This window comes from Danio rerio, chromosome 4 (genome assembly GCF_052040795.2).
Source record: "Danio rerio strain M-AB ecotype USA chromosome 4, GRCz13ab, whole genome shotgun sequence".
NCBI lineage: Eukaryota > Metazoa > Chordata > Actinopteri > Cypriniformes > Danionidae > Danio > Danio rerio.
In genome coordinates this window covers 44,225,590-44,253,335 of record NC_141024.2, presented here as the reverse complement: position 1 = coordinate 44,253,335, position 27,746 = coordinate 44,225,590, and the positions used below count along the sequence as shown (strand labels likewise).

General features: G+C 32.9%; 1 protein-coding gene, 1 long non-coding RNA gene and 1 other non-coding gene across 3 annotated transcripts; 1 reads left to right on the top strand and 2 right to left on the bottom strand.

Moving 5' to 3' along the window:
* Positions 1–826: 826 nt before the first annotated feature.
* Positions 827–10,002, bottom strand: LOC148681155 (uncharacterized). The gene is made up of 2 exons (XM_088650782.1): positions 2,628–10,002; positions 827–2,544 (listed from the first exon to the last, which is right to left on the bottom strand). Exon 2 carries the CDS (start codon positions 2,500–2,502, stop codon positions 1,891–1,893), a length of 612 nt encoding a protein of 203 aa, XP_088506908.1. The 5' UTR covers positions 2,503–2,544; positions 2,628–10,002; the 3' UTR covers positions 827–1,890.
* Positions 10,003–14,861: 4,859 nt separating this feature from the next.
* LOC148681154 (uncharacterized) lies at positions 14,862–22,776 on the bottom strand. Its single transcript, XR_015942854.1, has 4 exons — positions 22,726–22,776; positions 21,848–22,207; positions 15,630–21,649; positions 14,862–15,459 (listed from the first exon to the last, which is right to left on the bottom strand). It is a non-coding gene; the product is annotated as an uncharacterized LOC148681154 (long non-coding RNA).
* Positions 22,777–26,603: 3,827 nt separating this feature from the next.
* On the top strand, positions 26,604–26,677 carry trnat-agu (transfer RNA threonine (anticodon AGU)). The gene has a single exon. It is a non-coding gene; the product is annotated as a tRNA-Thr (tRNA).
* The last annotated feature ends 1,069 nt before the right edge of the window (positions 26,678–27,746 follow it).

The following is a 27,746-nucleotide window of genomic DNA, read 5'->3' as shown; positions in this document are numbered from 1 at the left end:
TGTATTTTTGTATAACATTTACTAAAGTTCTTCTTGAGAAAAAGTTAAAGTTTTACGTCATCATGGAGAACAGAGTTTGCTTTAGTTGGGCTCTTAGCCCTGTCATTTTTAACATTTATATATCTTGGCTGCTGCAATTGTTAAGAACTTTGTTTGACAAGCTCCTTTGTTGTGGCAAGCCAGCCAAAAACCTAAATAAGATCTGGTGATATTCATGTTGCTATTAAATGGCAGAGTCTGTTCTCATTTCGTTTAATAAAATTTACTGCTCCTATTCAATGTTAAATCTATTGTTTTACATTATATGTATATATATATATATGGCAATGATTTCTGGAAGTTTTTAAGAATATCTTGGACAATAACACTGCTCTATGGTGTAAATCGCACTCAAAGAGACATCAATAATCAGCATATGAACCTCAATAATGGTGAAAACAAATTTAACAAAATTTAACAAAATTAACAGTTTAACTCACAAACAGGCAACTGAAAGTCTAAACATAAACAACAGCAGAATAAAACACAAATAAAGAAAACTGTTAGACCATTATACAACATTTATTTATACCGCAATGCATACTGGGATATTTGTACAGTGCCACTCCCAGCATGCATTGCAGCATGAAACATTTGAGATGTTACCATTGTTGAGATACAAGGTCAGATTCATGAGGTCTGAGTGTGTATTTGTCATAACTGAACTGTTTTTGTATGTTATTTCTTAACTGTTAAGTAATTACGGAGATATATTTTCTGTTTTGTTGGACTATTTCTCACTTGCCTTAGTCCACCCCAATTCAATAATCGGTCAGGAGTCAATTAATCAAAATCAATGAATTTATTTATCGAGCATAAGTGAATAAAGCGAAGGTCAGGATCCTGGGCTTTTGAAGAACCGTCAGCCAAGCAGTCTGGATGTCCAAAAGCTCTCAAACTCTCTCGACTCCCTCCTTTTATCCATCAGCAGCGTTCAATCTTTTTGGCTACTCCTCTGATCAGTTACCCCCAATCTCTATTGTTGCCATCAGCTGTTTTCAGGCAGAATCATCTCTCAAAAGTCTGTGGTCTGCACACAGAGATACCTTTGCACACAGAAACAAAAGGGCAGGTGAAAGTATCACTTCTCCTTGACATACTTGACACTACTGACATCTGGGGTGCAGCAAGCAACTGTAGCAAAAAATCATCAAAGCACAGCTGAGCATCATAAATTCCTTATAGAATTATCAGGATAATATCAATTTTATTAAAGCATCATACATCACGCATACACAGAGAGCAGTATAAAAAATGCTGCATCTACCACATCTGCTTTTCCTCCTTGTCCTGTCTATGAACTCTTGACCTGTGTATGCACCCATCTAGGGGAAGCACTTTTGCAGATCTGTCTCCAGCCAGCACCCACACACAGCTCTTGTGGTTTTAGCAGTTAGTTAGAAACGCATTATTACAGGGGTTAAGTAGAAGTACGCTATATCAGGAGACATCATCATATCTGACAAAAACACATATTGTAAATTATGAATAGTGAGGCAAATGGGAGAATATTCCTCCAATAGCAAATATATATCAAAAGAAAAGAGTGATTAGTAAGACAATAAAGCAATATTTTCCTCATCTGCTCCAGTTCTCCTTTCTGTATAGAAAAGTCACACGTCACAGCTGCAACCCAGACAGGGACTTTCTGCAAGACTTGTTTGTTACAGATTTAGTTATTTGACATTATAGGTGTGGAAAGTTCCTGTCTCATTTTAAGGTCAAACAGAATGTCTCATCATATCATTGCTTGGGCTCATTAGATTATCATGGTTCAAGCAAACACATGCATTATAAGCATGAGCACATATATATCATTCAAAAGAAGCATTAGACTATAATTTTATTCCTTCACTCTCCAGTGTGGATCCTCATGTGGTGATTAAGGGATGACGATTGGCTGAAACTCTTCCCGCATTGAGTGCATGTGATTGGTTTCTCTCCAGTGTGGATCCTCATGTGTAGATTAAGGGATGACGATTGGCTGAAACTCTTCCCGCATTGAGTGCATGTGAATGGTTTCTCTCCAGTGTGGATCCTCATGTGGTGATTAAGGGATGACGATTGGCTGAAACTCTTCCCGCATTGAGTGCATGTGAATGGCTTTTCTCCAGTGTGGATTCTCATATGTCTATTAAGGTCTGATGAGCAGCTGAAACTCTTCCCACACTGAGTGCATGTGAATGGTTTCTCTCCAGTGTGGATCCTCATGTGGTGTTTAAGAGATGAAGATTGGCTGAAACTCTTCCCACACTGAGTGCATGTGCATGGTTTCTCTCCAGTGTGGATCCTCATGTGTTTATTAAGGTGTGCTAAGCAATTGAAACTCTTCCCACACTGAGTGCATGTGAATGGTTTCTCTCCAGTGTGGATCCTCATGTGTAGATTAAGGTATGATGATTGGCTAAAACTCTTCCCACACTGAGTGCATGTGAATGGTTTCTCTCCAGTGTGGATCCTCATGTGTATATTAAGGTGTGATGATTGGATGAAACTCTTCCCACACTGAGCGCATGTGAATGGTTTCTCTCCAGTGTGGATCCTCATGTGGTGATTAAGGTTTGATGATATGTTGAAACTCTTCCCACACTGAGTGCATGTGAATGGTTTCTCTCCAGTGTGGATCCTCATGTGAATCGTAAGTTTGCTTTTGTTTGCCAAACTCTTTCCACACTGGGTGCAGGTGTAACGATTCTTGTCTCCCCTTTTCAAAATACCATCAGTCTGTAAATTCGATTTTTCCTCAATTTTGACATGATGTTTTTCCTCTTTACTCCACTCATACTCTTCAAATAGGTCTGAAATAAAAAAAAAACATTATTTTTCACCAAGTCTTAAAAACTCTCATCAAGAGCTGAAACGTGTAAAGACACATTGGCTACACACACTGTAATTTTGATGCACAATAAATGTAAAATGAATCAGATCATACTTAGTTTGGTCCATTAACGTGTACACATTTAAGCAGATTCAATTCAATTCATCTTTATTTATCTAGTGCTTTTACAATATAAATTGTGTCAAAGCTGCTTAACAGAAGTTATAGTAAATTGAAACTTTCTCTGTGTTTCAGCAAACGAACCAATAATTGGGGACATCTTATTTTGACATATTCTGGGAAAATGCTTTGAAATAAAAAATAAATAAAAAACCTCAATACACTCTGGGCAAATTTACTCCCTTTTCGTTATATTCATGGCTGTTTTTTTCTCAATTGGCCTCTATTATAACAACATTTTTTTATTGCAAAGCCATGACAGCATATAATCATGCATTAATAATTGTTGGTGTTTTCTGTGATGACAGTCAACATTGTTTAATTGGTTTGTAACTAACTGTAGGTTCACACCGAAAGCGGCGAGGGCGTCAATGTAGCCGGAAGTCATTTATTTTCAATGAGAGCCGGCAGCGATAAGCAGCGAGGAGTGGCACGTCTTTGCGGGTGTGGGCGTCGAGGAGAGTTGAAATCAAGTCAGCTTTATGGTAATGAGCTATGATGCAGTTCGGCGGCAAGCAATCAGAATGTAGAAGTCCACCGCTTGAGAGGAGTCCAGAGAACACAGTTCTCCTGTGAACTTTGGTTTCGACCTCAGTTGTTCCCAAGGGTTTATTTATTGTGGTTGCCAAATTTATAATTATTTGCAATGTTTCTCTACTGGAACATATTTTAAAATGTTACTGGCGAGCTACTAACGTGCATTAATGTTGTAAGTTATTATTTTTTTTCTTAAAAAAAAACTGAATGTCATGCGACAATACAAAACAGTATTGCTGCTTCAGGATATTTTAGACATATGGACACACTGGATAATTAAGTGAAGCAAATCTACATCACATGCAAATTGATCTCTCATTGTTAAACAAACATTTTCACGCTAGAAAGTATGGTTTTATGCTGGAATGTAACTGATAAGATATGCTGCAACGGCCCCTTTAAATACGAGATCAATGTAGCAAATTTTGACGCTCTCGCTGCCACAGCTAAAGACAGGCAGCGTTGTCGCCAGGGCGGTCAGAGCGACCTTTGACGCACTCGCCACTTTCGTTGTGAACGTACAGTAAGGGGGAAAAAAAAGTTTATTTATATATATATTTTTTGATTGCAGTTTATTTAAAATATATTTAGTTATCACACAAAACAACTTGATACACTTGTGAGAGTCAGTAAACTGTAATACAACTCTGTAAACTATATAAACTTACATATAGCAAATCTACTGATAAATACACTTTACGTATAACTTAAGGCCTGCACTGGAATTTACACAACACATTGTGTACAGAAGACACATTCAGAGCAAATCAACAATGTAAATATGAAGCGTGTGAGATAATAAAGGGTGTAAGGTTTGTAAAAGCCGAGTGTGAGCATCACATGGTTTTAGCTGTGGTCCAGATTCATGAAAAATCTCAGAGCCTGTGGAGCCATGTCAGCATCAGTCTCTCTTTTACGCTTTTTCACATCTGAAAAAAATAAACAATCTGATTACATAAACTACATTATTAACATTTTTGTGATGTTCACTGATACTAGTACTGAATTTACCTCATAAACTCAGTTACCACATAGGAATTATAAACAACACCTGTTCTGTAAACAACGGTCAGCATATTTACTTAATGAGAGAACAGAATGCAGATAACAAAGAAACTCTATTTTAACACTATCAACCACAAACAAGATTATCAAACTCGCATGAAAAAAATTAGTAATTTATAGTGAATAATGAAGTTGTTTTGAACCATACTATAGTAAAGTACTTGAAAATATTTGTTTAATTAATTCAATAGTTATTCATATAACATTTTTATTATATAGGCCTATGAATATCATTATATGCTATATAAGTTATAGGATACACTTTGTACAGCAATGAAACTACAAGAAGGTAAGAATAAAAGACTTACCCGACATAAATTCTATCCTCCGCTGGGTCTAGACGTTCTTCAAAATGTATGCGTTCGTCATCAGAGTCGTGCTCTTCCTCTGAGAAAGTAAATTCTTCATCGACGTGCATCCGAAATGCTTCTTCACTCGTGTAACATGCGCATCTATGATAAAGCTTGTCGTTTTATGCCATGTCTCGGGGAGTGTGAACATTATTACCTGCCTCACCTCAGTTTATTTCCATATAAACAGCGCGCTCACAGAGGGCGGCATCACAATAGCTGTAATGAGGCGATACAGGAGAATCTGTACCAGTCCTTACTTTTATACGGATTACAAGAAAAGAGATTATTTGTTTTTGACTTGAATTGGTTAATGCAAAACTATACACATCAACCTTTCTATAGATATATCTCTCATGCCTCTTTGTTGAGTATTTGCAGAGTTTCTGTTCATTTTAATGACGTGTTTTTTCTGACCACAGTCTACATGTTGTGTGTGTCTATTGCAGACGACTGTAATAACAAAGCCTTTAAAAACAGTACGGGGAGAGAGAAAAGAGAGAATGCCGACACTGTTAATTATCCTTTTTTTGCAAAAGCACACGTTTGTTGTCATTGTGAGTGTACACAATAAAAACTAGACTCTTAACAGATTCGATTGATGTATTGATCTGATCTGTACGATCAAAACTAAAAGTGTAATTCAAGTTCTTTTTGGCATTATGAGGAGAAGACGCATAAAAATGTGTACACGCGGTCTTCAACCCCCTTACGTAAGAGTCTAATAGTTGGTATTCTTAGATTGTATGTAGAGCGGTCTACAAACTTTTTGCGAGTGTTGAAGCTGGCCTCTGCTGATGAAACTGCAAACTATTTACAGTAAACTTTCTTTTAATTGAATCTCTGACTCCTGCTCTTCTTCATCCAATTTATGGGATAAACTGTTGGTCCCCTGAACTCCATATAAAAGACAGAAGCTTTTTAAACAGGCCTATCTAAAGGGTTAATGCTGCCAACTGATGATCAACAGTAAAAATAACATGTTTTACCTCTTCCCAACAGGGAAAACACCAACAATCTAGAATCCATGATTATTTGGTGTCATGGCTTTGTGGTTAAAAATGTGGTTATAATAGAAGTCAATGGGTTAAAAACAGCCAAGAACATAATGAAAGGGTGTAGGCTGCACAATGAATCATTTTACTTTCACAATAACGATATTTGTGGCCCACAACCAATAATTAAATATTGTCACGATTTTACAGTATAAACATCAAGCCGTTATTTTAATGAGTGGAGTTTACGGATTGTAGCGCAACACAAGCATGAGGTGACTGCGTCTAGATTGCAAGTGTTTTTTTTCCGAGGAATGTAATGATGATCAGGTAGCCTTTGCTCCTGTTCAGTCCAAACTTCCAAAGATAACACAACAAATCTCATTAACCACCTTAAAAACCATCTCAAAGTTGCTGTCATCAGTAGGTTATGCCGAGTTCAGCCTGCATGATTTTAAAAGTAGTCGTGTCACAGATGTTTTTACACTGCATGACTATCTGGGCAAGCGTTTCGTCACTGCTTTGTTTACACTGCAAGATGGATCGGCGACAGGGACTTTCACATTGCATGACTTTACTATAGGAAGAATCGCAACAACTTCGTCCAAACTACGTCTCACAGCCAAAAACACGTAGTATATCTTTTGTTATTAACTACATAATGAGAAAGAAGCCTTTAATGGGGTAGAACATGTACATGTTTGCTCACCTGGGTTTAAAGGGAATTAGCCATTTCTCCTTAACGTTGATAATAAACTAATTTCTTTCTGGATGAAACGTCAAACAGACACGGTTGCTCCTGAGTCCTGTCAAACCTCCACTAGTTTTTCCTCCATTTTGTGGGTCCAAATAAACCGAAAAAAGAGCGCTTTTAACTTCTCCCCCAGCCTCCCGCTGGCCTGCAGCAGGTATACACACACGCACACACCAGTGAATGCTGCTCTCTCATTGGCTGTAGGCGATCGCTGATGTTATTTTCAGTCAAAACTCAATTCACACGGCATGATTTGAATCGCCGACAGCTCCAGATATTTAGCACGCCAAATATCTCGCAGGCATCGGCGACTCATCGGCGATTCTCTCAGATTGCGTCTTTGATAGTTCATACTGTGTGATTGTCACTCACGTGCACGAGCAGCGATTTGCCTGTGATTTCAGGCATTTGTCGGCGATTTCTCAAAACCTGTTGGCGAGCCAAAATCAGGGCTAAAATCATGCAGTCTGAACTAGGCATTAATGAGCTCAGGACAAATCTGTTTTGCATTTTTCTTTGCATTACTAACATTACTAAACATTTGTTAACAAAATTTTCGCAGAGATTAAGCCATTTTTTCCTGACGCGTTTGCCAGTCATGTAGACAGAAGACACTATCCAATTGTTTCAATGAAAAATAAAGTCATTGTGGCCCTGTTCACGCGGGTATTCAGGTTAGTTTTCATCAATCTGATGCAACTTTTATTATTTATAAGAAAAGAAAACGCAATTTAAAGTTTCAGATTTACCTCAATTTTTAAAAAAGACTATTTTATGCATTAAATAACGAAATAGATTAATTTACTAATTTCCTTTATTTCCGATTACCATGCACTTTATTCAGTTTTACAGTTTTTTTTTTTATATATATAATTATTTTTTAGGGGTTTTCATCTTTATTTGGATAGGACAGTGGAGATTTTACAGACAGGAAAGTGTGGTTATCATAGATAGGGACCGGATCAGCAAAGGACCACAAGCCAGGAATCAAACTCGGTCGCCGTGAGCACCTTGGTGCTATGTTTTAACGCACTAACCCCAAGGCTTTTGGCGCAGACAGTTTACAGTTTAAATAAGTGTACAAGCTTTTTTTTAAATAATCGTTTAACAAATATTTAGCACATTGAAAGTAATTAAATTATCTTGTCTTTTGTTTTAAAAATGTGTGCAAAGGATCAGGAATTGATTGCACGTGCATTGCTCTCATGCTACGTTTTCAGGGATAAATTTGCGTCTGTGTGCTGCTTTGAAAAGAATAAAATTATTAAAAAGCACATTAAAGACTATACACATAAAATAAAACAGTCACAAAGGTGTATCTTATGGAAAAAAAAACACCAATTGACGGGGACTGCTTTTGGTTTTTAAAGAATCAAGCATATTTTTAAAAAAGTCTAATTTGCAGAAAAGAAATGACAAACATTTTGCAAAAGGACAAACTTAAACATATCGGCACTGTTAAAAGAACATTCTACTTTATATATTCTTTCGACTCCAATACAACAGCTAAAGCCCCGGTCAGATCACATGATTTTTACTGTCGTTTAGTCACTACGTCAGATCATGCAATTTTTATTTTCTTTTTAAATCTTGACTTGTCGTTAGTAGCAAATGTGCCAGACTATACACAGCAAATTTTAGATAGTAGATTTAACTACCTTGGAGTTAAAATTAACACTCTCTCAGAGTTTATATGGGAACCACTATAAGTGTTAAAAATAACACTTTTGAAAGTGTTAACATTGTCAACACCAAGAGAGTGTTAATTAACAAACTCTTATTGTGTAAAATATCTGTTCAATTTCCGAAAAAATATCAGCAGCTGTCGTTGCCAGAATCTTTTTGTGAAAAACATGGAAGTTTTATATAACTGTATAAATTTACAAAAAATAACCATATTTCATGAACTAATACATTGTTCATTTTACAAAATCATAGCTTAGTGCAAAAAAATGTAAAGTCTTTAGATGCAATAATGTTTTCATGTGTGATGGCAAGTAGCAAACAGATTTTGACTGCATTAGTAACTACACAGTTACCTTTAAACAAAAGAAGATGCAGCATAACATCAAATACTCTCAGTTCATCTTGGACTTGAACAGAGACGCTATTATCCTCCACAATGGTGACACAAAAACCGTTTTGCTGTTTTTCTTTCTTTTTTTTCATTTTTAGATTTTACGGAAAAATACCAGCAGCTGTGGTCGCCAGTAATCTGCTGTTTTTCACATTCATAAATTCAGTTTACAGAATATTTCACATTCAAAAGCACATTCAACAGTCTGTATTTTTTATCGATCTCACACTGCAAATTTTAGATTTGGTAGATTTAACTACCTTAGAGTTAAAATTAACACTCCCTCAGTGTTTATATGGGAACCACTATAAGTGTTAAAATAACATTTTTGAAAGTGTTAAAATTTTTAACACCCAGAGTGTTAATTAGCAAACTCTTATTGTGTAAAATATCTGTTAAATGTATGTCAAAATACTGGCAGCAGTGGTTGTCAGTAATCTGCTGTTTTCAACATTTTACATTCATAAATTCAGTTTCCAGAATATTTCTGTTAAAAACAAATCCCATAGTCTGTATTTTTCATTCGAACACACTTAAGCCTTAAATTCCAGAGCAAAATCCTCACTAGTGTCCTCACTACAGAGGGCTGAACACTACAGAGGGCTGACAGTGATGAAGTTAACGAGACAATAAAGTGTCTAATTAAAGGAGGATTGAGAATTATTGATGAACAACTGTTAACAGCAGAATCACTGAAGGACAGAAAAACACAAGCCAAAACCAAAGATGAAATCAACTGAGAAAAAAAAACTCTAAATAAAATAATAATCAATAAAAATAAAACAAATTACACAATAAAAATGTTATTTTTCAACATCTTTAAAAAAAAAACTCATCAAATTAAACAACTTATCATGGAGCTTCACCTATTACTGACCAGTGACTTTATTTCTGTCATGTGAACAAAAGCTCTTAATGAAGTTTCTGTTGTTCATTTAAAGTCACCATGATGGAGGACAGAGTCTGCTTTAGTCAAGCTCTTCAACTTCTTACTATAAATGACTTTTATTTTGGCTGCTATAGTTAGTGTTAATTACACTATTTAAACATATAGCATGGAAAGCCAAAAGAAAATTAAAGTGTCAGTCTGAAGAGATTATTAATGATAACATAGCCATCCTTTCCTGCTTGTTTTCTAATTCAATATCATATTAATTATGTGTGAGAAATAAATGATATACAAAAATGAAACCACTGAAGCTCCAATAAAATAAAATAAAAACAATATTTACAATGAGAATGTTTGATCTATGGCAAACCTTAAAAACACCCAGACATCAATAATTAGTCTTTGAATCTCAATGATGGTGACAAACAAAAAATAAAAATCAAGTAAAAAAAACACTCTACTGAAATATCACCTCCCAAAAACAACACAAAATAAAGGAAAAGAAAGAGATTGTAAGAACATAAAGCTGCATAATTTATTCATGCTGCAATGCATGCTGGGAGCTTTGTACTATGCTGGCACCCAGCATGCATTGCGGCATGAACTATGCAGCTTTTTTTTTTTAGCAACCACGGTTGAGGTTCATGTCCTGATTCTTGATACCTGTGTGTCATAAAGAGCAAGCTGGAGCTTGAATGTTAAGTGCATGACACTCTAATTATTAATTGCATCCTAATTGTTTGCTGAATTTTCTATGAAGAGCAGCAGACTGCCAGTAGTATTGTCCCATGCAGTTTAAATACAACTATATTTGCATATTTTTATGAATCAACTTAATAAACACCTGAAATTAAATCTATAACAATTAAGCATAAACTGTATAGTTTCTCTTGACCTTGCTTGCTATAGCTAATGAGTTTTAGAAACACGGCTATAGCAGTCAGAGAAACATTAGGATATCAGCGTAAAGCTTCAAGAGCTCAAATAAGCAGCCTCTGATCTCTATGATGGTGAGGTCAAATGAAATATTTTTAATAAAAAAATATAAACCTCTGTTCATTGTCAAATATTCTTACAGAAATTAAGTCAAACTGTAATCAGTGAAGCTGCTTATGCTATTATTTAATGGAGTTGTTTAATGCTCTGTTTTAATTCAGTTGGTTTGGTGTGAGGCTGTGTCTGTAGTTTTATTTCTTCCTTCAATTTCTTCTTCCTTCAGTGATTGTGCTTGTTAACAGCAGGTGTTCAACAGCAGGTGTCTGAATTCACTTATTTGTGGTCATTCACTCTGTCTAGTGGACTAAACTAATTGACTAATTTAAGGGCCAGGTGAATGAGGGTATGGTGAGATTTCAGACACTCTGATTAGTTTCTCAAATACAAGGGTTTTCTACATGTTACTCTGTATGACAAGGAGGCAAATAAGCTTCTAACGCCGAGAGGGTTATTTTACCTTTATCTAACTCTAGAATTTTAACACTTTACTCTGAATTACCACAACACTTGAAATTTAACACCAATGAATTTGCTGTGTAGGTAGGTTGCTATATATATATATATATATATATATATATATATATATATATGTATATATATATATATATATATATATACATACATACATACATACACACACACACGTTGCTATATATATATATATATATATATATATATATATATAGCAACGTGTGTGTGTATGTATGTATGTATGTATATATATATATATATATATATATATATATATATATATATATATATAGCAACCTACCTATAGTCTGGCACATTTGCTACCAACGACAAGTCAAGATTTAAAAAGAAAATAAAAATTGCATGATCTGACGTAGTGACTAAACGACAGTAAAAATCATGTGATCTGACCGGGGCTTTAGCTGTTGTATTGGAGTCAACACATACATATACACATACATACATACACACACACACACACACACACACACACACACACACACACACACACAGACAGTTGAAGTCAGAATTATTAGCCCCCTTTTAATTTTTTTTTTTCTCTTTTAAATATGACCAAAATGATTTTTAACAGAGCAAGGAAATTTTCACAGTATGTCTGATAATATTTTTTCTTCTGGAGAAAGTCTTATTTGTTTTTGCATGTTACACTTCAATTAGTACAAAATGCAGCAGCCAGAGTTCTGACCAGGTCTAGAAAATATGATCATATAACCCCAATTTTATCCTCCTTACACTGGCTGCCTGTTAAGTTTCGTATTGAATTTAAAATATTACTTCTCACCTATAAAGCTCTAAATAATCTAGCTCCTGTTTATCTAACCAACCTTCTGTCTCGCTACAAACCAACTCGCTCTTTAAGATCTCAAAATTCAGGGCTTCTGGTAGTACCTAGAATAGCAAAATCAAGTAAAGGAGGTCGAGCCTTCTCTTTCATGGCTCCTACACTCTGGAATAGCCTTCCTGATAACGTCCGAGGCTCAGACACACTTTCCCAGTTCAAAGCTAGATTAAAGACCTATCTGTTTAGTAAAGCATACACTCAATGCATCACCTAGCGGGTTCCACACAGGCTTCTGCATCTTGCTTATATACACTATGAACAGCAGCTACGCTAATTATTCTCTTTATTCTCTATTTTCACCTGGGGATACTCATCCCGAGGTCCTCAGATTATGCGGAGTCACTGATTGGATCCAAGACCAGCGACGAGATGATCCCAAGGATTCCATATCCGGTACCAGGCCATATCCTGAGCTGCTGCTGCGCTGATGGTCGTGGGGAGTGGAGAACATGAGTCTGATTCCAGCGACGCTCCAGGGACAGACGAGTCTTTGCTGAGGCCATTTTCCAGCCTCAACCATGGCGAATGAAACTCTGCACAAGACTTTTGGCCAGCGGAGAAATTAAAATGGTCGTGCCCAACTGAGTCTGGTTCTCTCAAGGTTTTTTTTCTTCACTCCCATCAGGTGAAGTTTTTTTTCCTCTCCGCTGTCGCCACTGGCTCGCATGGTTCAGGATTGGTAGAGCTACGCATCGATGAATTTGCTCTTCAGTGTTTGAACTCTCAGTAATGATTAAATCACACTGAACTGAGCTAAACTGAACTGAACTGAACTTAAACACTAAAACCTGAACCACACTGTTCCAGTTACTATGACCATTTATGTGAAGCTGCTTTGACACAATCTACATTGTAAAAGCGCTATACAAATAAAGCTGAATTGAATTGAATTTTATTTCGGCTAGAATGAAAGCAATTATTAATTTATTAAACCCATTTTTTTTTTTCAATTTTTTTCCCGACAATCTACAGAACAAACCATCATTATACAATAACTTGCCTAATTACCCTAACCCGCCTAGTTCACCTTATTAACTTAGTTAAGGCTTTAAATGTCACTTTAAGCTGTGTAGAAGTATCTTGAAAAATATCAAGTAAAATATTATTTACTGTCATCATCATCATCATCATGGCAAAGATAAAATAAATCAGTTATTAGAAATAAGTTTTTAAAACTATTATGCTTAGAAATGTGCTGAAACAATCTTCCCTCCATTACACAGAAATTGGGGAAAAAAATAAACAGGGGGGCTAATAATTCTGACTTCAACTGTGAGTGTGTGTGTGTGTATGTATGTATATATATATATATATATATATATATATATATATATATATATATATATATATATATATATATATATTTATTTATTATCTCATTTTCAATTTGTTTGTTTTTTAAATATTATTTTAATCTCAATAAACAACTTGCAGACAATAAAAATGCATTTTATTTAAAGGCGCCTTTCATGACACTCATGGTCACCGTACAGGACAGCTAGAACAATCAGTTCAGGTAAAAACACAATAAAAATAATAGCAAAAACAAAACAATACAAACTTAGCAAATTTAGCATATTTAAAATTGGGGGCTTCCACGATTTTTGACATATTTTAAACCAGGGTTTCTGCAGGTTTCACCAAGTTAGATTAATTAAACCTTTATGAGAAATAGAGTTAAAATGACCTTTTTGAATGAAAAGTTGAAAGTTGTATTGAGATGGATTGTTGGTGAGTGTATGGGTTTTGGCGAGATTGAGTAGGAAAACATGAACAAAGAAAAATTAAGACCTTTAAAAAGAAAAGGTTTAAGACCTACAACACAATATTTCAGTAAATTTAATACTTTTTAAGGCCTGAAATTTGGATTTTGGAATTTACAACGTTTTAAGACCCCATGGAAACCCTGTTTAAACACAATAGCCCTGGTAATTAGTTATTATAATAATGATGTAATTCTAACTCAGATACTATCTGTGAGAACTAGTAACAACTACTAGAAAAAAGTTTAAACCCATAAAGTTGATGAAAAAAAGGGAATTTTGATCACCGTGACATATTAGTACAAAGTACTAAGCCAACATTATCACTGTAATAGCAGATTTCTTCTATGAGAATACTGTAGGTCAAATATCGTCAGCTCAATTAAACTTCTCTAAATGTACTGTTTTTGTTTATTTTATATAGCGCCAGTGCTCAAGGATGCTTTACAAACAGAAGGAGAACTAGAAAAGCAATAACCTTAAGAAGGTAGAGAAAATGGAAGACATAAATAATATGTCATAATAATAGAAGTAAAGTTGGTTTTATATTCGCACATTCCGACCTCTGCGTTCAATAAGTTTGTTAATCAGCAAGTAAAGAATCCATATTCAATTATTTACCGTTGTAGTCGATTATGAGCAAAATGTACACCACACTTTTCTGTCAAACTCGGCGTTTTAAAGGAGTAGAAAAACACGCTTACCTCTATGAAGGAGGTGACGTCATCGCTTTTTTGAGGGACCGTCTACAAACTATCAGTTTGTAAAATCAAGCTGCTAACGTTCACTGTCTATAGTAAGCCTACTAAATCTTAATAAAATAATCTGCAAACAATATATCACAGACATGTTTATGTATACATTATATTAAAACAATTTAAAAACATAAAACTTTTAGAATAGACTTAGTAATTTAGAATAGTATATTAGTATAGAATAGTAATTTTATACACTGATTTTTGAGTTATGATTAATGTATATACACTTTACACAAGTATACATGTTCATATGTAATATGAATAACTATATATGTTTTTTCCCCTCTTCTTTTTCCTAATTATTTACAGATTGTACGCAAGCAAAAGATGGCCAGATTGAGACTTGTGAACTTCACCACTGGCTCCCTCCTTTAAAATGTTACTCTGCTGAAGTACATGTGAATAAAAAAAATATTTTCAAGACAGCAAATAACAGTGTCATGAAATGAGTTCGGCTCATGTGGACGAAAAGAGTCCAAAATGAGAATCTATGCATTTGGGGATTTACAATGCTATTATTCACTTTGGAATGTTTTTTTTTTACTTGCATGTACTTGCACAATATTTTTATACATAATTGCCACACATTACATAGTAATGTAATAAGTTGTACTTTCATTACATATTAAGTGAGATTCTTGCCAATGTTTGTTTCATGTCCCATGCGTCAATATAGAGCTGCAATAGGAAGACCAGCAGACCTTTTGTGATTTGTGTTTGTAATCAATGAAATTGCATGATAAAATGATGAAATAGGAGATGTAATGGATTTATTCTTAAATTATCATTGTGTATGAAGTGTGCTTTTTAAATAAACTTGTTTTGAAATGCAAGAAAAATACTATTAAAATATGCTTATAAATATTCTTATAAATTAATATACAAGATATGTTTATGAAAAGCTACTTGTGAGTGATAGATAATATAATTATTGATTTCTGATGTTAATTTGTTGATGTTACAATGGTTGGACTTAAATAAATTTAGACATCTACATCCACAATGAACACTACAGAAAATATGCACACAAATATTAATATAAATTATTTTACAACATATATTTATGAAAATGTACTTGTGAGTGATAGATAATATAACTATTGATGTCTGATATTAATTTATTGATCCTACAATAATTGTAAAGCAAGATATTAGGATATCTGCATTTACCATGAAAAAAACAAACTGGAAAATATGCTTACAATTATCAATATAATTTTTTTTACAAAATATATTTATGAAAAGCTACTTGTGAGTCATAGATAATATTATTACTGATGGCTGGATTTAATTTTTTTATCCTACATTTATTTCACAACAAGATATTAAGATATTTAGATTCATGAAAAACACTACAGAAATTATGCTTATAAATATTATTATTAATTCATATCTAACATACATTTATTAAACGGTGCTTGTGAGTGATAGACAATAGTATTACTGATGTCCGATGTTCATTTGCTGACCCTACAATGATTGTAAAACAAGATATCAGGATGTTTACATTCACAATGAAACACACACTACAGAAATTATGTGCATAAATAAAGCATATTAATTAATGTACAGGATATATTTATGAAAAGGTCCTTGTGAGTTATAGATAATATTATTAACGATGTCTGATTTTAATTTGTTGCTCCTACAACATTTGGACATTAGGAAATTAAGATTTTTACATTTACAATGAAAAACACACACTACAGAAATTATGTGCACATAAAAATGAATATAAATTAATGCAAACCATATATTTATCAAAATGTGCTTGTTAGTGATAGACAATATAATTATTGATGCCTGATGTTTATTTGCTGACCCTACAATGATTTTGAAACAAGATATTAACATATTTACAATTACTAAAACACACTGCAGAAATTATGCACACAAATTTTTATATAAATGAATATACATTATATATTTATGAAAAGCTTCTTGTTAGTGATAGACAATATTACTGCTGATGTCTGATATTAGTTTGTTGACGCTACAATTATAGTGAAACAAGATATTAGGATATTTACATTTTTACAAAAAAACACACAACAGCAATTATGATCATATATATTAATGAATTTTTTTTACACCATATATTTCTCTAAAAGTACTTGTGAGTGATAGATAATATTATGACTGATGTCTGATATTAATTTCTTTATCCTACAATGATTTCACAACAAGATATTAAGACATCTGTGTTTACTATAAAAAACATATGCTGTGGAAAATATGCTTATAATTATCAATATAAATTTATTTACAACATATATTTATGAAAAGCTTCTTGTGAGTGATAGACAATATTACTGCTGATGTCTGATAATGGTTTGTTGATGCTACAATTATTGTGAAACAAGATATTTACATTCACACTGAAAAACACACTACAGTAAATATTCACACAAATATTTATATAATTTTTTTATGACATATATTTCTCAAAAGGTACTTGTGAGTAATAGATAATATTATTACTGATGTCTGATAGCAATTTGTTGATCCTACAATGATTGGACATTAAGAAGTTAAGTTATTTACATTCACTGTGAAAATCATACACTAAAAAAAATATAGTCGTAAATTTTCATTTAAATTATTTTATACTATATATTTCTCCATAAATTTCTGTAAGTTATAGACAATAATATTACTGATGTCTGGTGTTAATTTGTTGATCCTACAATGATTGTAAAACAAGATATTAAGATATTTACATTCACTGAAAAAAATAAACTACTGAAATTATGATCACAAATAGTTATATAAATTCATTTACAACATATAAACATATATAAAAAGGTACTTGTAAGTGATAGACAATATGATAACCGATGGCTAATTTCAATTTGTTGATGCTACAATGATTGGACACTGTATGTGTTGTTCATTGTTTTAACTGTTTTGTTACATTGTAATTACAACTATAGGTTCATATTTTGCTAATTGTAGAAACATGTACTTGTGACTGATAGACAATATTATTACTGATGGCTGATTTTAATTTGTTGATCCTACAATGATTGGACAACAAGCTATTAACATATTTAAATTCACTGTGAAAAACACACACTAAAGAAATTATGTGCATAAATATTAATATTAGTTAATGTAGACCATATATTTCTCAAAAATTACGTGTGAGTGATAGACAATATTACTGCTGATGGCTGATTTTAATTTGTTAATCCTACAATGATTGTGGAACAAAATATTAAGATATCTGTGTTTACTATAAAAAACATATGCTGTGGAAAATATGCTTATAATTATCAATATAAATTTATTTACAAGATATATTTATGAAAAGCTTCTTGTGAGTGATAGACAATATTACTGCTGATGTCTGATAATAGTTTGTTGACACTACAATTATTGTGAAACAAGATATTAAGATATCAATGTTTACCATGAAAAATATGTACTGTAGAAAATATGCTTATAAATATTGATATAAATTTGTTTACAACATGTATTTGTATAAGGCTACTTGTGAGTGATAGGGTATATTATGACTGATGTCTGATGTTAATTTGTTGATGCTACAGTGATTGGGCAACAAGATATTAAGATATTTACATTCACTGTGATGAAACACACTACAGAAATTATGCTTATAAATATGAATATACATTCATTTACAACATATAGTTGTGAAAATGTACTTGAGAGTAATAGATAATATACTTATTGATGTCTGATTTTAATTTGTTAATACAATGATTTTGAAAAAAAAAAAAAAAACTCGATAGAAAATATGCTTTAAAAGTTCACCATAATAATTGCTGTGCACATTAGTAAAATTATTGATGTGAGTACAACATAAAATGAAGACTCATGTGGGAAATAATTTTGCTTAAACTAATATATTTTAAAGTACTTTTTTACACCTGTAAATGTATAGAAGATTGATTATAGGCAAACTTAAATAATACGAGAAAAATATTGAAATAAATAAATATTATCAGTAAAACAATTGATGTCACCACAACATGAAGATTGATGTGGGAAAAATTGGTTAAATTACAATGTATAAAAACATAATTTTATATTTTTAAATAAAAAGATTAAATACATGCAGTGGTTGTAAGCAAACTTAAAAAAAAATACAAAATAATATTGAAAGAGATGTTATTAGTAAAAGAAATGATGAGTACTCTAGACTAGAACATGTAGACAAATGCTGGAAAAATTATGCTAATAAAAAATATTTTTATTAAGTCATTCATTCATTTTCTTTTCAGCTTAGTTTTTATTAATCCGGGGTCGCCACAGCGGAATGAACCGCCAACTTATCCAGCAAGATTTTATGCAGCGGATGCCCTTCCAGCCACAACCCATCTCTGGGAAACTATTTTTATATATATTAAAAAAAAAACACACACATTAATGACTTTGACTTTAGGCTAACATAAAAAGTGACAAAAATACTTATAATATTCTTAAAATAAGGTATACGAGTACAACAAAAATAAAGATTCATGCTTGAAATCAATACCATCATTACCACCACCACTGAAATATTATTTTACTATTGTGCACAACAATTATTAAGGTGGACTTTTAAAGCATATTTTCTATAGTGTTTTTTTTTTATTGTAAAATATATTAATATCTTGTTTCAAAATCATTGTAGGATTAACAAATTAAAATCAGACATCAATAAGTATATTATCTATTACTCTCAAGTACATTTTCACAACTATATGTTGTAAATGAATTTATATTCATATTTATAAACATAATTTCTGAAGTGTTTTTCATCACAGTGAATGTAAATATCTTAATATTTTGTTGTCCAATCACTGTAGCATCAACAATTGAACATCAAACATCAGTCATGATATCCCCTATCACTCACAAGTAGCCTTATATAAATACGTGTTGCAAACAATTTAATATTAATTTTTATAAGCATATTTTCTGCAGTACATATTTTTCATGGTAAACGTTGATATCTTAATATCTTGTTTCACAATAATTGTAGCATTAACAAACTATTATCAGACATCAGCAGTAATATTGTCTATCACTCACAAGAAGCTTTTCATAAATATATCTTGTAAATAAATTTATATTGATAATTATAAGCATATTTTCCACAGCATATGTTTTTTTTTTATAATAAACGCAGATGTCTTAATTTGTTGTTGTCATTTATAATCAGTCATAATATTATCTATCACTCACAAGTACTTTTAGATAAATATATGGTGTAAAAAAATTCATTAATATTTATGATCATAATTGCTGTAGTGTGTCTTTTTCATAAATGTAAATATCTTAATATCTTGTTTGTAGCGTTAACAAACTATTATCAGACATCAGCAGTAATATTGTCTATCACTCACAAGAAGCTTTTCATAAATATAGAATGTTTATTAATTTATATTAAAATTTGTGTTCATAATTTCTGCATTGTGTGTTTTTAATGATTGTAAATATGTTAATATCTTGTTTCAAAATCATTGTAGGGTCAGCAAATAAACATCAGGCATCAATAATTATATTGTCTATCACTAACAAGCACATTTTGATAAATATATGGTTTGCATTAATTTATATTCATTTTTATGTGCACATAATTTCTGTAGTGTGTGTTTTTCATTGTAAATGTAAAAATCTTAATTTTCTAATGTCCAAATGTTGTAGGAGCAACAAATTAAAATTAGACACCGTTAATAATATTATCTATAACTCACAAGGACCTTTTCATAAATATATCCTGTACATTAATTAATATGCTTTATTTATGCACATAATTTCTGTAGTGTGTGTTTCATTGTGAATGTAAACATCCTGATATCTTGTTTCACAATCATTGTAGGGTCAACAAATGAACATCGGACATCAGTAATACTATTGTCTATCACTCACAAGCACCGTTTAATAAATGTATGTTAGATATGAATTAATAATAATATTTATAAGCATAATTTCTGTAGTGTTTTTTATGAATCTAAATATCTTCATATCTTGTTGTGAAATAAATGTAGGATAAAGAAATTAAAAATCCAGCCATCAGTAATAATATTATCTATCACTCACAAGTAGCTTTTCATAAATATATTTTGTAAAAAAAAAAAACTATATTGATAATTATAAGCATTTTTTCCTCAGTTTTTTTTTCCATGGTAAATGCAGATATCCCAATATCTTGCTTTACAATTATTGTAGGATCAATAAATTAATATCAGACATCAATAATTATATTATCTATCACTCACAAGTACATTTTCATAAATATATGTTGAGAAATAATTTATATTAATATTTGTTTGCATATTTTCTGTAGTGTTTTTCATTGTGGATGTAGATGTCTAAATTTCTTCAAGTCCAACCATTGTAGTGTCAACAAATTAATATTAGGCATCAGTAATAATATTGTGTATCACTCATAATTAGCTTTATATAAATATATCTTGTAAATAAATTTATATTGATAATTCTAATCATATTTTCTACAGTATGTTTTTCATGTTAAACACAGATATCGTAATATCTTGTTGTTCAATCATTTTAGGATTAACAAATTAATATCAGACATCAATCATAATATCCCCTATCACTCACAAGCACTTTTTGAAAAAAATATGGTGTGAAATTTTTTATTAATATTTGTGAGCATAATTTCTGTAGTGTTTTTAATGAATGTAAATATCTTAATATTTTGTTGTGAAATAATTGTAGCATCAACAAATTAATATCAGACATCTGTAATAATAATATCTATCACTCACAAGTAAGTTTGGAGAAATATATGTTCTACAATAGTTTATAGTAATATTTTAGAGCATAATTTCTGTAGTGTTTGTTTTTCATTGTGTATGTAAATGTGTAATTTTTTTTGTTGTCCAATCATTGTAGGATCAACAAATTATAATGATCATAATAAATGCACACTATTTATGATATAATGATAGTTTAATGTACAACAACATGTCATAAACAGAAAAAACAGAAATGACAGTGTTACAATATTTAGTTAAGACAATGGGTAAGACAGAGGTAAGGAAAACAGCAAGGCACAGGTTGCATGCATGTTCTGTAGGGTCCACAGATGTTGATGTGCACAGGCCATGATTTCAAAACCTATTTAAACAAATCAAATGACAAGGTTACATACAAATCAGAAACATAAAAAAATTGTGTGTATGTATATATATATATATATATATATATATATATATATATATATATATATATATATATATATATATATAAAATTACATGAAATATATTAATCAATAAAAACATGTCATTGTAATGCAAAATGTAAGTGATGTGTACCGTTATAGTAGTTGGCTGAATTGCTTTTGTTCGTTTTTCAACAACCTGAGAACTTTTGACACGGTCCCTTTGTTGTTTTTCACGCGATATTGAATATTCGGTCTGAAATCGCATGTAAGTAACACTTCAAACAACACTAGCATGATTTCTTTGACCATGAACGCTGTTGTAGTTTGATAATAGTTGTCTGCTAGTGTGATTTCGCTATTTGGAATTTGCAAACAACAGTTTTCTAATATTTTATTAGGGGAGCGTAAGTGCGAATGTGCAAATATAAAACCAACTTTACTTCTATCTTTATAACAGTGTGAAGATCAGTCGCTTCAGCAGGAGTTTTTCTCTGTGTTTGGACACTTTATCCTGTTTAAAATAAACAAAACAATAAAAATGTCCTGTTGAAAATTTATAAAACAATGAACAGAAATAAAATAACTTCTCTTCAACACTTGCTTCAACAGTTTCTTTATATGAGAGTAATTAACAAAAAGAAATCAGATAAGTCTGAGCAAGAAACTATAGCCAAAAATGAGCTGAAGATACTCCATTTCTTATATATAGTGATGTATACTTAGAATAGATTGACATCATGCTGTTTAATAAATTAAACCTTTACTAAAACACTCATTACACACTTTACTGTTGCTACAACAAAAATAAATCAGGTAAAACGTTTCATTAAAACATGTATTACACACTTTTCTGTTACTTTAGTCAAACAATAGCCCTCGATTACTGAGAATAAAATAGTACTACATTGTATAAAGGGTTAAAATAATATTTCCAACAGCATTAACATAATTTTGCATCGTATAAAAACCCTGAAACTTTAGTATTTTAACTTTAAATCGGGTTATATCTGTAAAACTTTTAAAGCAAACCTTTCTCCAGTTGAATCACCGCGCTGTAGCGGCGCCGCCTGATGACGTCACGTCACGCCAAAATAAAAGTCTTTTGTTTAGCTTTTTTGCCACTCTAGGCAGGGCAAACTTTATTTACAGAGCACAATTTTACACAACCGTGGTTGATCCAAAGTACTTTACAATAAAATAAACTACACAATAAAACTAAAAAATTGTATCAAAAATACAAAAAAATGTATGTTTAAAAGTAATACTAAAATACAAAAAATACAAAAAATAACATGCATTTGTCACTCAAAGGAAAGAGAGTAAAAATAAGTCTTTAAGTTAGATTTAAAAGCATCCATTGATGTAGCAATCCCGATGTTCAAAGGGACACTGTTCCAGAGCCATAGAGGTAAAGTTGGTTTTATAATCGCACATTCTGACTTTCCCCTTAATAATATTATTTTTTTTATAAAAGTATTATTTGCAAACTCTAAATAGTAAAATCATATTAGCAGCAAATGACTATCAAAGTACAACATTGTTCACAATCAAATAAACAGTGTCAATGTTGTTTTCAAGCCACACTTGCATGCTCATTCCAATCTAATAGTCAAAGTAACATGGTAAACAATACAGAGATTTCAAAATGAACGAATGTGTGAATGTAAAACCAACTTTACCTCTATCACAGAAAGCTCTATCACCCTTTGATTTGCAGCGAGACCGAGGGACAGACAAAAACTGGTCATCAACTGGTGATTTTAACGGTCTACAAGCTAAATAAAGTCTAATAAGTTCACTTCACTGACATAGGCTAGGGCAAAATTGTGCGCAGCTTTTAATTAACAAAACGAAATTGAGTAAAACTTTTCATTAAAACACTTATTACACACTTTTCTGTTACTTTATTCAAACAATAACCCTCGGTTACTGAGAATAAAATAGTACTACGTTGTATAAAGGGTAAAAATAATATTTCCAAAAGCAGGAACATAATTTAGCAAAAGTTTTTTTTCTTTACATTTTTTTCCACTTACTGTTGCAGTCATCATGAATTATTGATACATTTCTCCCATGTTTTTATAGAAGTAAAGTTGGTTTTATATTCGCACATTCGGACTTTCCCCTTAATAACATAATTTCATAAAAAGTGTTATTTGCAAACTCTAAATAGCAAAATCATATTAGAAGAACAGGCGTAAATCTGCTGTATTAGTTACTTGGTTATTAAGTATTAGGTATAATTAAGTATTAGCTACTTAAGCTAAAGCCGTTTCCCATGTGTTGTTTCATTTGTAAAGACTTGGCATAATGTTAACTTTACATTAAGGACCACAATAAGCATTTTGTCTAGCGGTGTATTTGCTTAATGAGCACTGTGCTACGTCCAAACTAACCCCACTGTATTTTTGTATAATCAATTTCTATTCTGTTGTTAAGTGAATCAATTAATTTAAAATTAAAATGTTAACATTTTTTTAATTCTTTGTTTTTATTGTTGTGATTATTTTTATAATAGTTTTGCATTCTTTATGTAAAGCACTTTGAATTACCATTGTGTATAAAATGTGCTACAGTATAAATAAACTTGCCTGGCAGTTTAATGTATTGGATAAAATGACAGAGAAAATAGACATAAGATCATGTTTCAGTGCAACTAAACCCCAAGTACAAAAAGTTCACAAATTAAGCAATTTGGCTTTAAGAATGAGTTGTTAAATTCTAATGTCACATTATCAATCACAGCAGGGTCGACCCGTGGCATAGGCAGTATAGGCAATTGCTACGGGCGCAGTAAGGCCAGGGGGGCGCCAGAAATGGGAGAAGAAAAAAAAGTAACTTCCACTATACTTAAAACTAGTTGGTATGAATTCAGAAAAGAATAAGCCCACATTAATATAACTGCATAGTGCATAGCCTACTAAGTAGTAGTAGTATAATAATAATAAAACCTACTCGCCTAAGACGCCCCCCTCTGAATAATTAGACTGTACCTGTTATGGTGTTCATTTATTTTGATGGGTCAACATGCTCAATATGTCAAAACGTCCCAAACCCTCTCAAACAGTCTAGTGCGCAGGGGAGGCAAAAAAAAAAAAAAAACACAAGAAGAGGAGGAAAAACACGACAAAGACAGAGGTAATGTTACAACAAAGATGATTATTTTACTGTATCCGTGATCGATGACGCCATTAATTAGCTAGACACATACTTGTCAACTCTCCGGTTTTCTCAGCTATCATCAAGTTTAAGTATTTCCCCGCAGTTGCCCTGTATGTTTAAACTTTCTATGAATAGTGAAAGTACTGTCAAAACAGAGCCGATCTCAAATGTGATATAAATTGCAAGAGCTGTGCAAGAGAATTGTGCTTTCGCTTTATTTTGGCTTGAAAGAATGTTAATAAAAATGTCTGCATTCACTTTTTTCCTGTTAAAGCTGTGCGTCGATCGACGCAACCCCTGAATCAGTGTATGCATGCAGTCTGACTACTGGACGTGCTCTGTGTGATATACTGTTCCCAGATCCGCTTCTGTACTCGCAATTTAAAGATGAGCGAAAGTTTAGCATACTTTGGGGATTTATGTGTGTTTAAACAGACACATACATTTAATAATATGTAAACATGTTTGTTCTGCTTGTATTATTTTTAAAAACACAACATTTTTTTTCTTAAATGAGCACAAACAGTTACTAAACTAATCGAATGCTTTCATTAGCCTATAGATCTGTGCATCCTTATGCCGAGTTCAGACTGCATAATTTTCAAAGTAGTCGTGTCACAGATGTTTTCACACTGCTTGACTATCTGGGCTAGCGTTTCGTCGCTGCTTTGTTTACACTGCAAGATGGATCGGCGACTGGGACATTCACATTGCATGACTTTACTATAGGAAGAATCGCTGACAACTTCGTCCAAACTATGTCTCAGCCAAAAACACGTAGTATATCTTTTGTTATTAACTACATAATGAGAAAGAAGCCTTTAATGGGGTAGAGCATGTACATGTTTGCTCACCTGGGTTTAAAGGGAATTAGCCATTTCTCCTCAACGTTGATAATAAACTAATTTCTTTCTGTATGAAACATCAAACAGACACAGTTGCTCCTGAGTCCTGTCAAACCTCCACTAGTTTTTCCTCCATTTCATGGGTCCAAATAAACCGAAAAAGAGCGCTTTAAACTTCTCCCCCAGCCTCACGCTGGCCTGCAGCAGGTATACACACACGCACACACAAGTGAAAGCTGCTCTCTCATTGGCTGTAGGCGATCGCTGATGTTATTTTCAGTCAAAACTCAATTCACACGGCATGATTTGAATCGCCGACAGCTCCAGATATTTAGCATGCCAAATATCTCACAGGCATCGGCGGCTCATCGGCGATTCTCTCAGATCGCGTCTTTGATAGTTCATACTGTGTGATTGTCACTCACGTGCACGAGCGGCGATTTGCCTGTGATTTCAGGCATTTGTCGGCGATTTCTCAAAACCTGTCGGCGAGCCAAAATCGGGGCTAAAATCACGCAGTCTGAACTCGGCATTACAGTGACACCTCTGTTATCAAAAAACAAAATAAGAGATTGCTGCTCTTCACTAAATAACTGTAGTAATGCTAATCAATATTTAAATTCAGTAAAAAGTGAATGGGATTTAATAACTTGATTTATTTTCTGTATAGGCCATTGGTTTTATTAGGCAAAATATTTTGTGTTATTGTTAATATTTTCTAATGTTTGCTATGTCTTCTTTTTAAAGCTAATTGTTGTCCCATATTTTTACATCCCAGTGTTGAGAGGTATGGCATAACATGGTTTGCTAATCAATAAATAGCAACCTCTTTGGTTTTTAAGACTGGCTGTCTTTTTTTAGTCTCTTTGTGCAAAAACGTCTTACCCTATTTTCAGCATTGGTACTGTGGCTTAGTTGGTCAAAGCGCCTGTCTAGTAAACAGGAGATCCTGGGTTCAAATCCCAGCAGTGCCTAATGTACAGTTTCCAGAGTTGCTTCTTCTCAAGATTTACAAGTGTTTACGCAGCAAGCTGTTTAGCAGTGTGGGTTTGAACCCCAGCAGTGCCTAGTCCGTACTGAGATTGGCTTTTATATGCCAGAGAGTACCAAAAAGTGCTTTCTGTGGAACAGTGCTGGAGCACTCAAGCTCTCCGGTGCAATCAATAGTGTCAGACTTCTAGGCTGTGAGCTGAGTCATGCAAAGGTTGTGGGTTCGAGTCCCACCAGAGTCGCAAGTTTTGCCCCTTTTCTTCACTTGACTTAGGTGTGGTGAGTTTCCATCATTTTACGCATCTGTACATCCAGTTTTGCTTCTTTCCTTCATTGCTCAGTGCAGGCTTAGATACTAGGGGTACTCTACAATGAAGCTGATGACTTACAGTTTTTTCTTAGTTGTTTACACACAATTACTTGTACTACAGACACAATTTCTACAACATGTGTAACTGATGCACCAACCCCCTGAACCAATTCTGCTAAACTACAAGCACAATTCCTGCTTTACACTCAAATTGCAGGTTTACAACACACTTTTTTCAAAACACTACACACAATTTTCTGCATATTACAGAATTTTCATGCAAAAAATCTTTTGTTTTCACAAGGAACACACTGACAGTCTGTTTCTTAACAAAACTCAAATCCTTAAGAACGCTGCTCGTTGAAGAGGGCTTTGGACAATGGCTTTATATCGCATGGTGGGGTAATGTGTAACCAATTGGACTTTAATATTTCAAGTCGAGACATTCACATGTGCAGCGCTACTGTTGTAAGACAGGGGCAAAACAATTTGTCCTTGTCTGTCGTTGTGGCTTAGTTGGTCAAAGTGCCTGTCTAGTAAACCGGAGATCCTGGGTTTGAATCCCAGCAGTGACTTATTTGCAGTGAGCTGTTCTTTTATGGGTCAGAGAGTACTCAGGCTTTGTGGCGCAATGGATAGCGCAGTGGACTTCTAGGCTGTGAGCTGAGTCATTAAAAGGTTGTGGGTTCGAGTCGCAAGCATTATCCATTTTCTTCACTGACTTAGGAGTGGTGCGTTTCCAT

Coding starts and splice junctions, on each gene's coding strand:
- LOC148681155 (XM_088650782.1), bottom strand. CDS start 2,502: ATGAGGATCCACACTGGAGAGAAACCATTCACATGCACTCAGTGTGGG.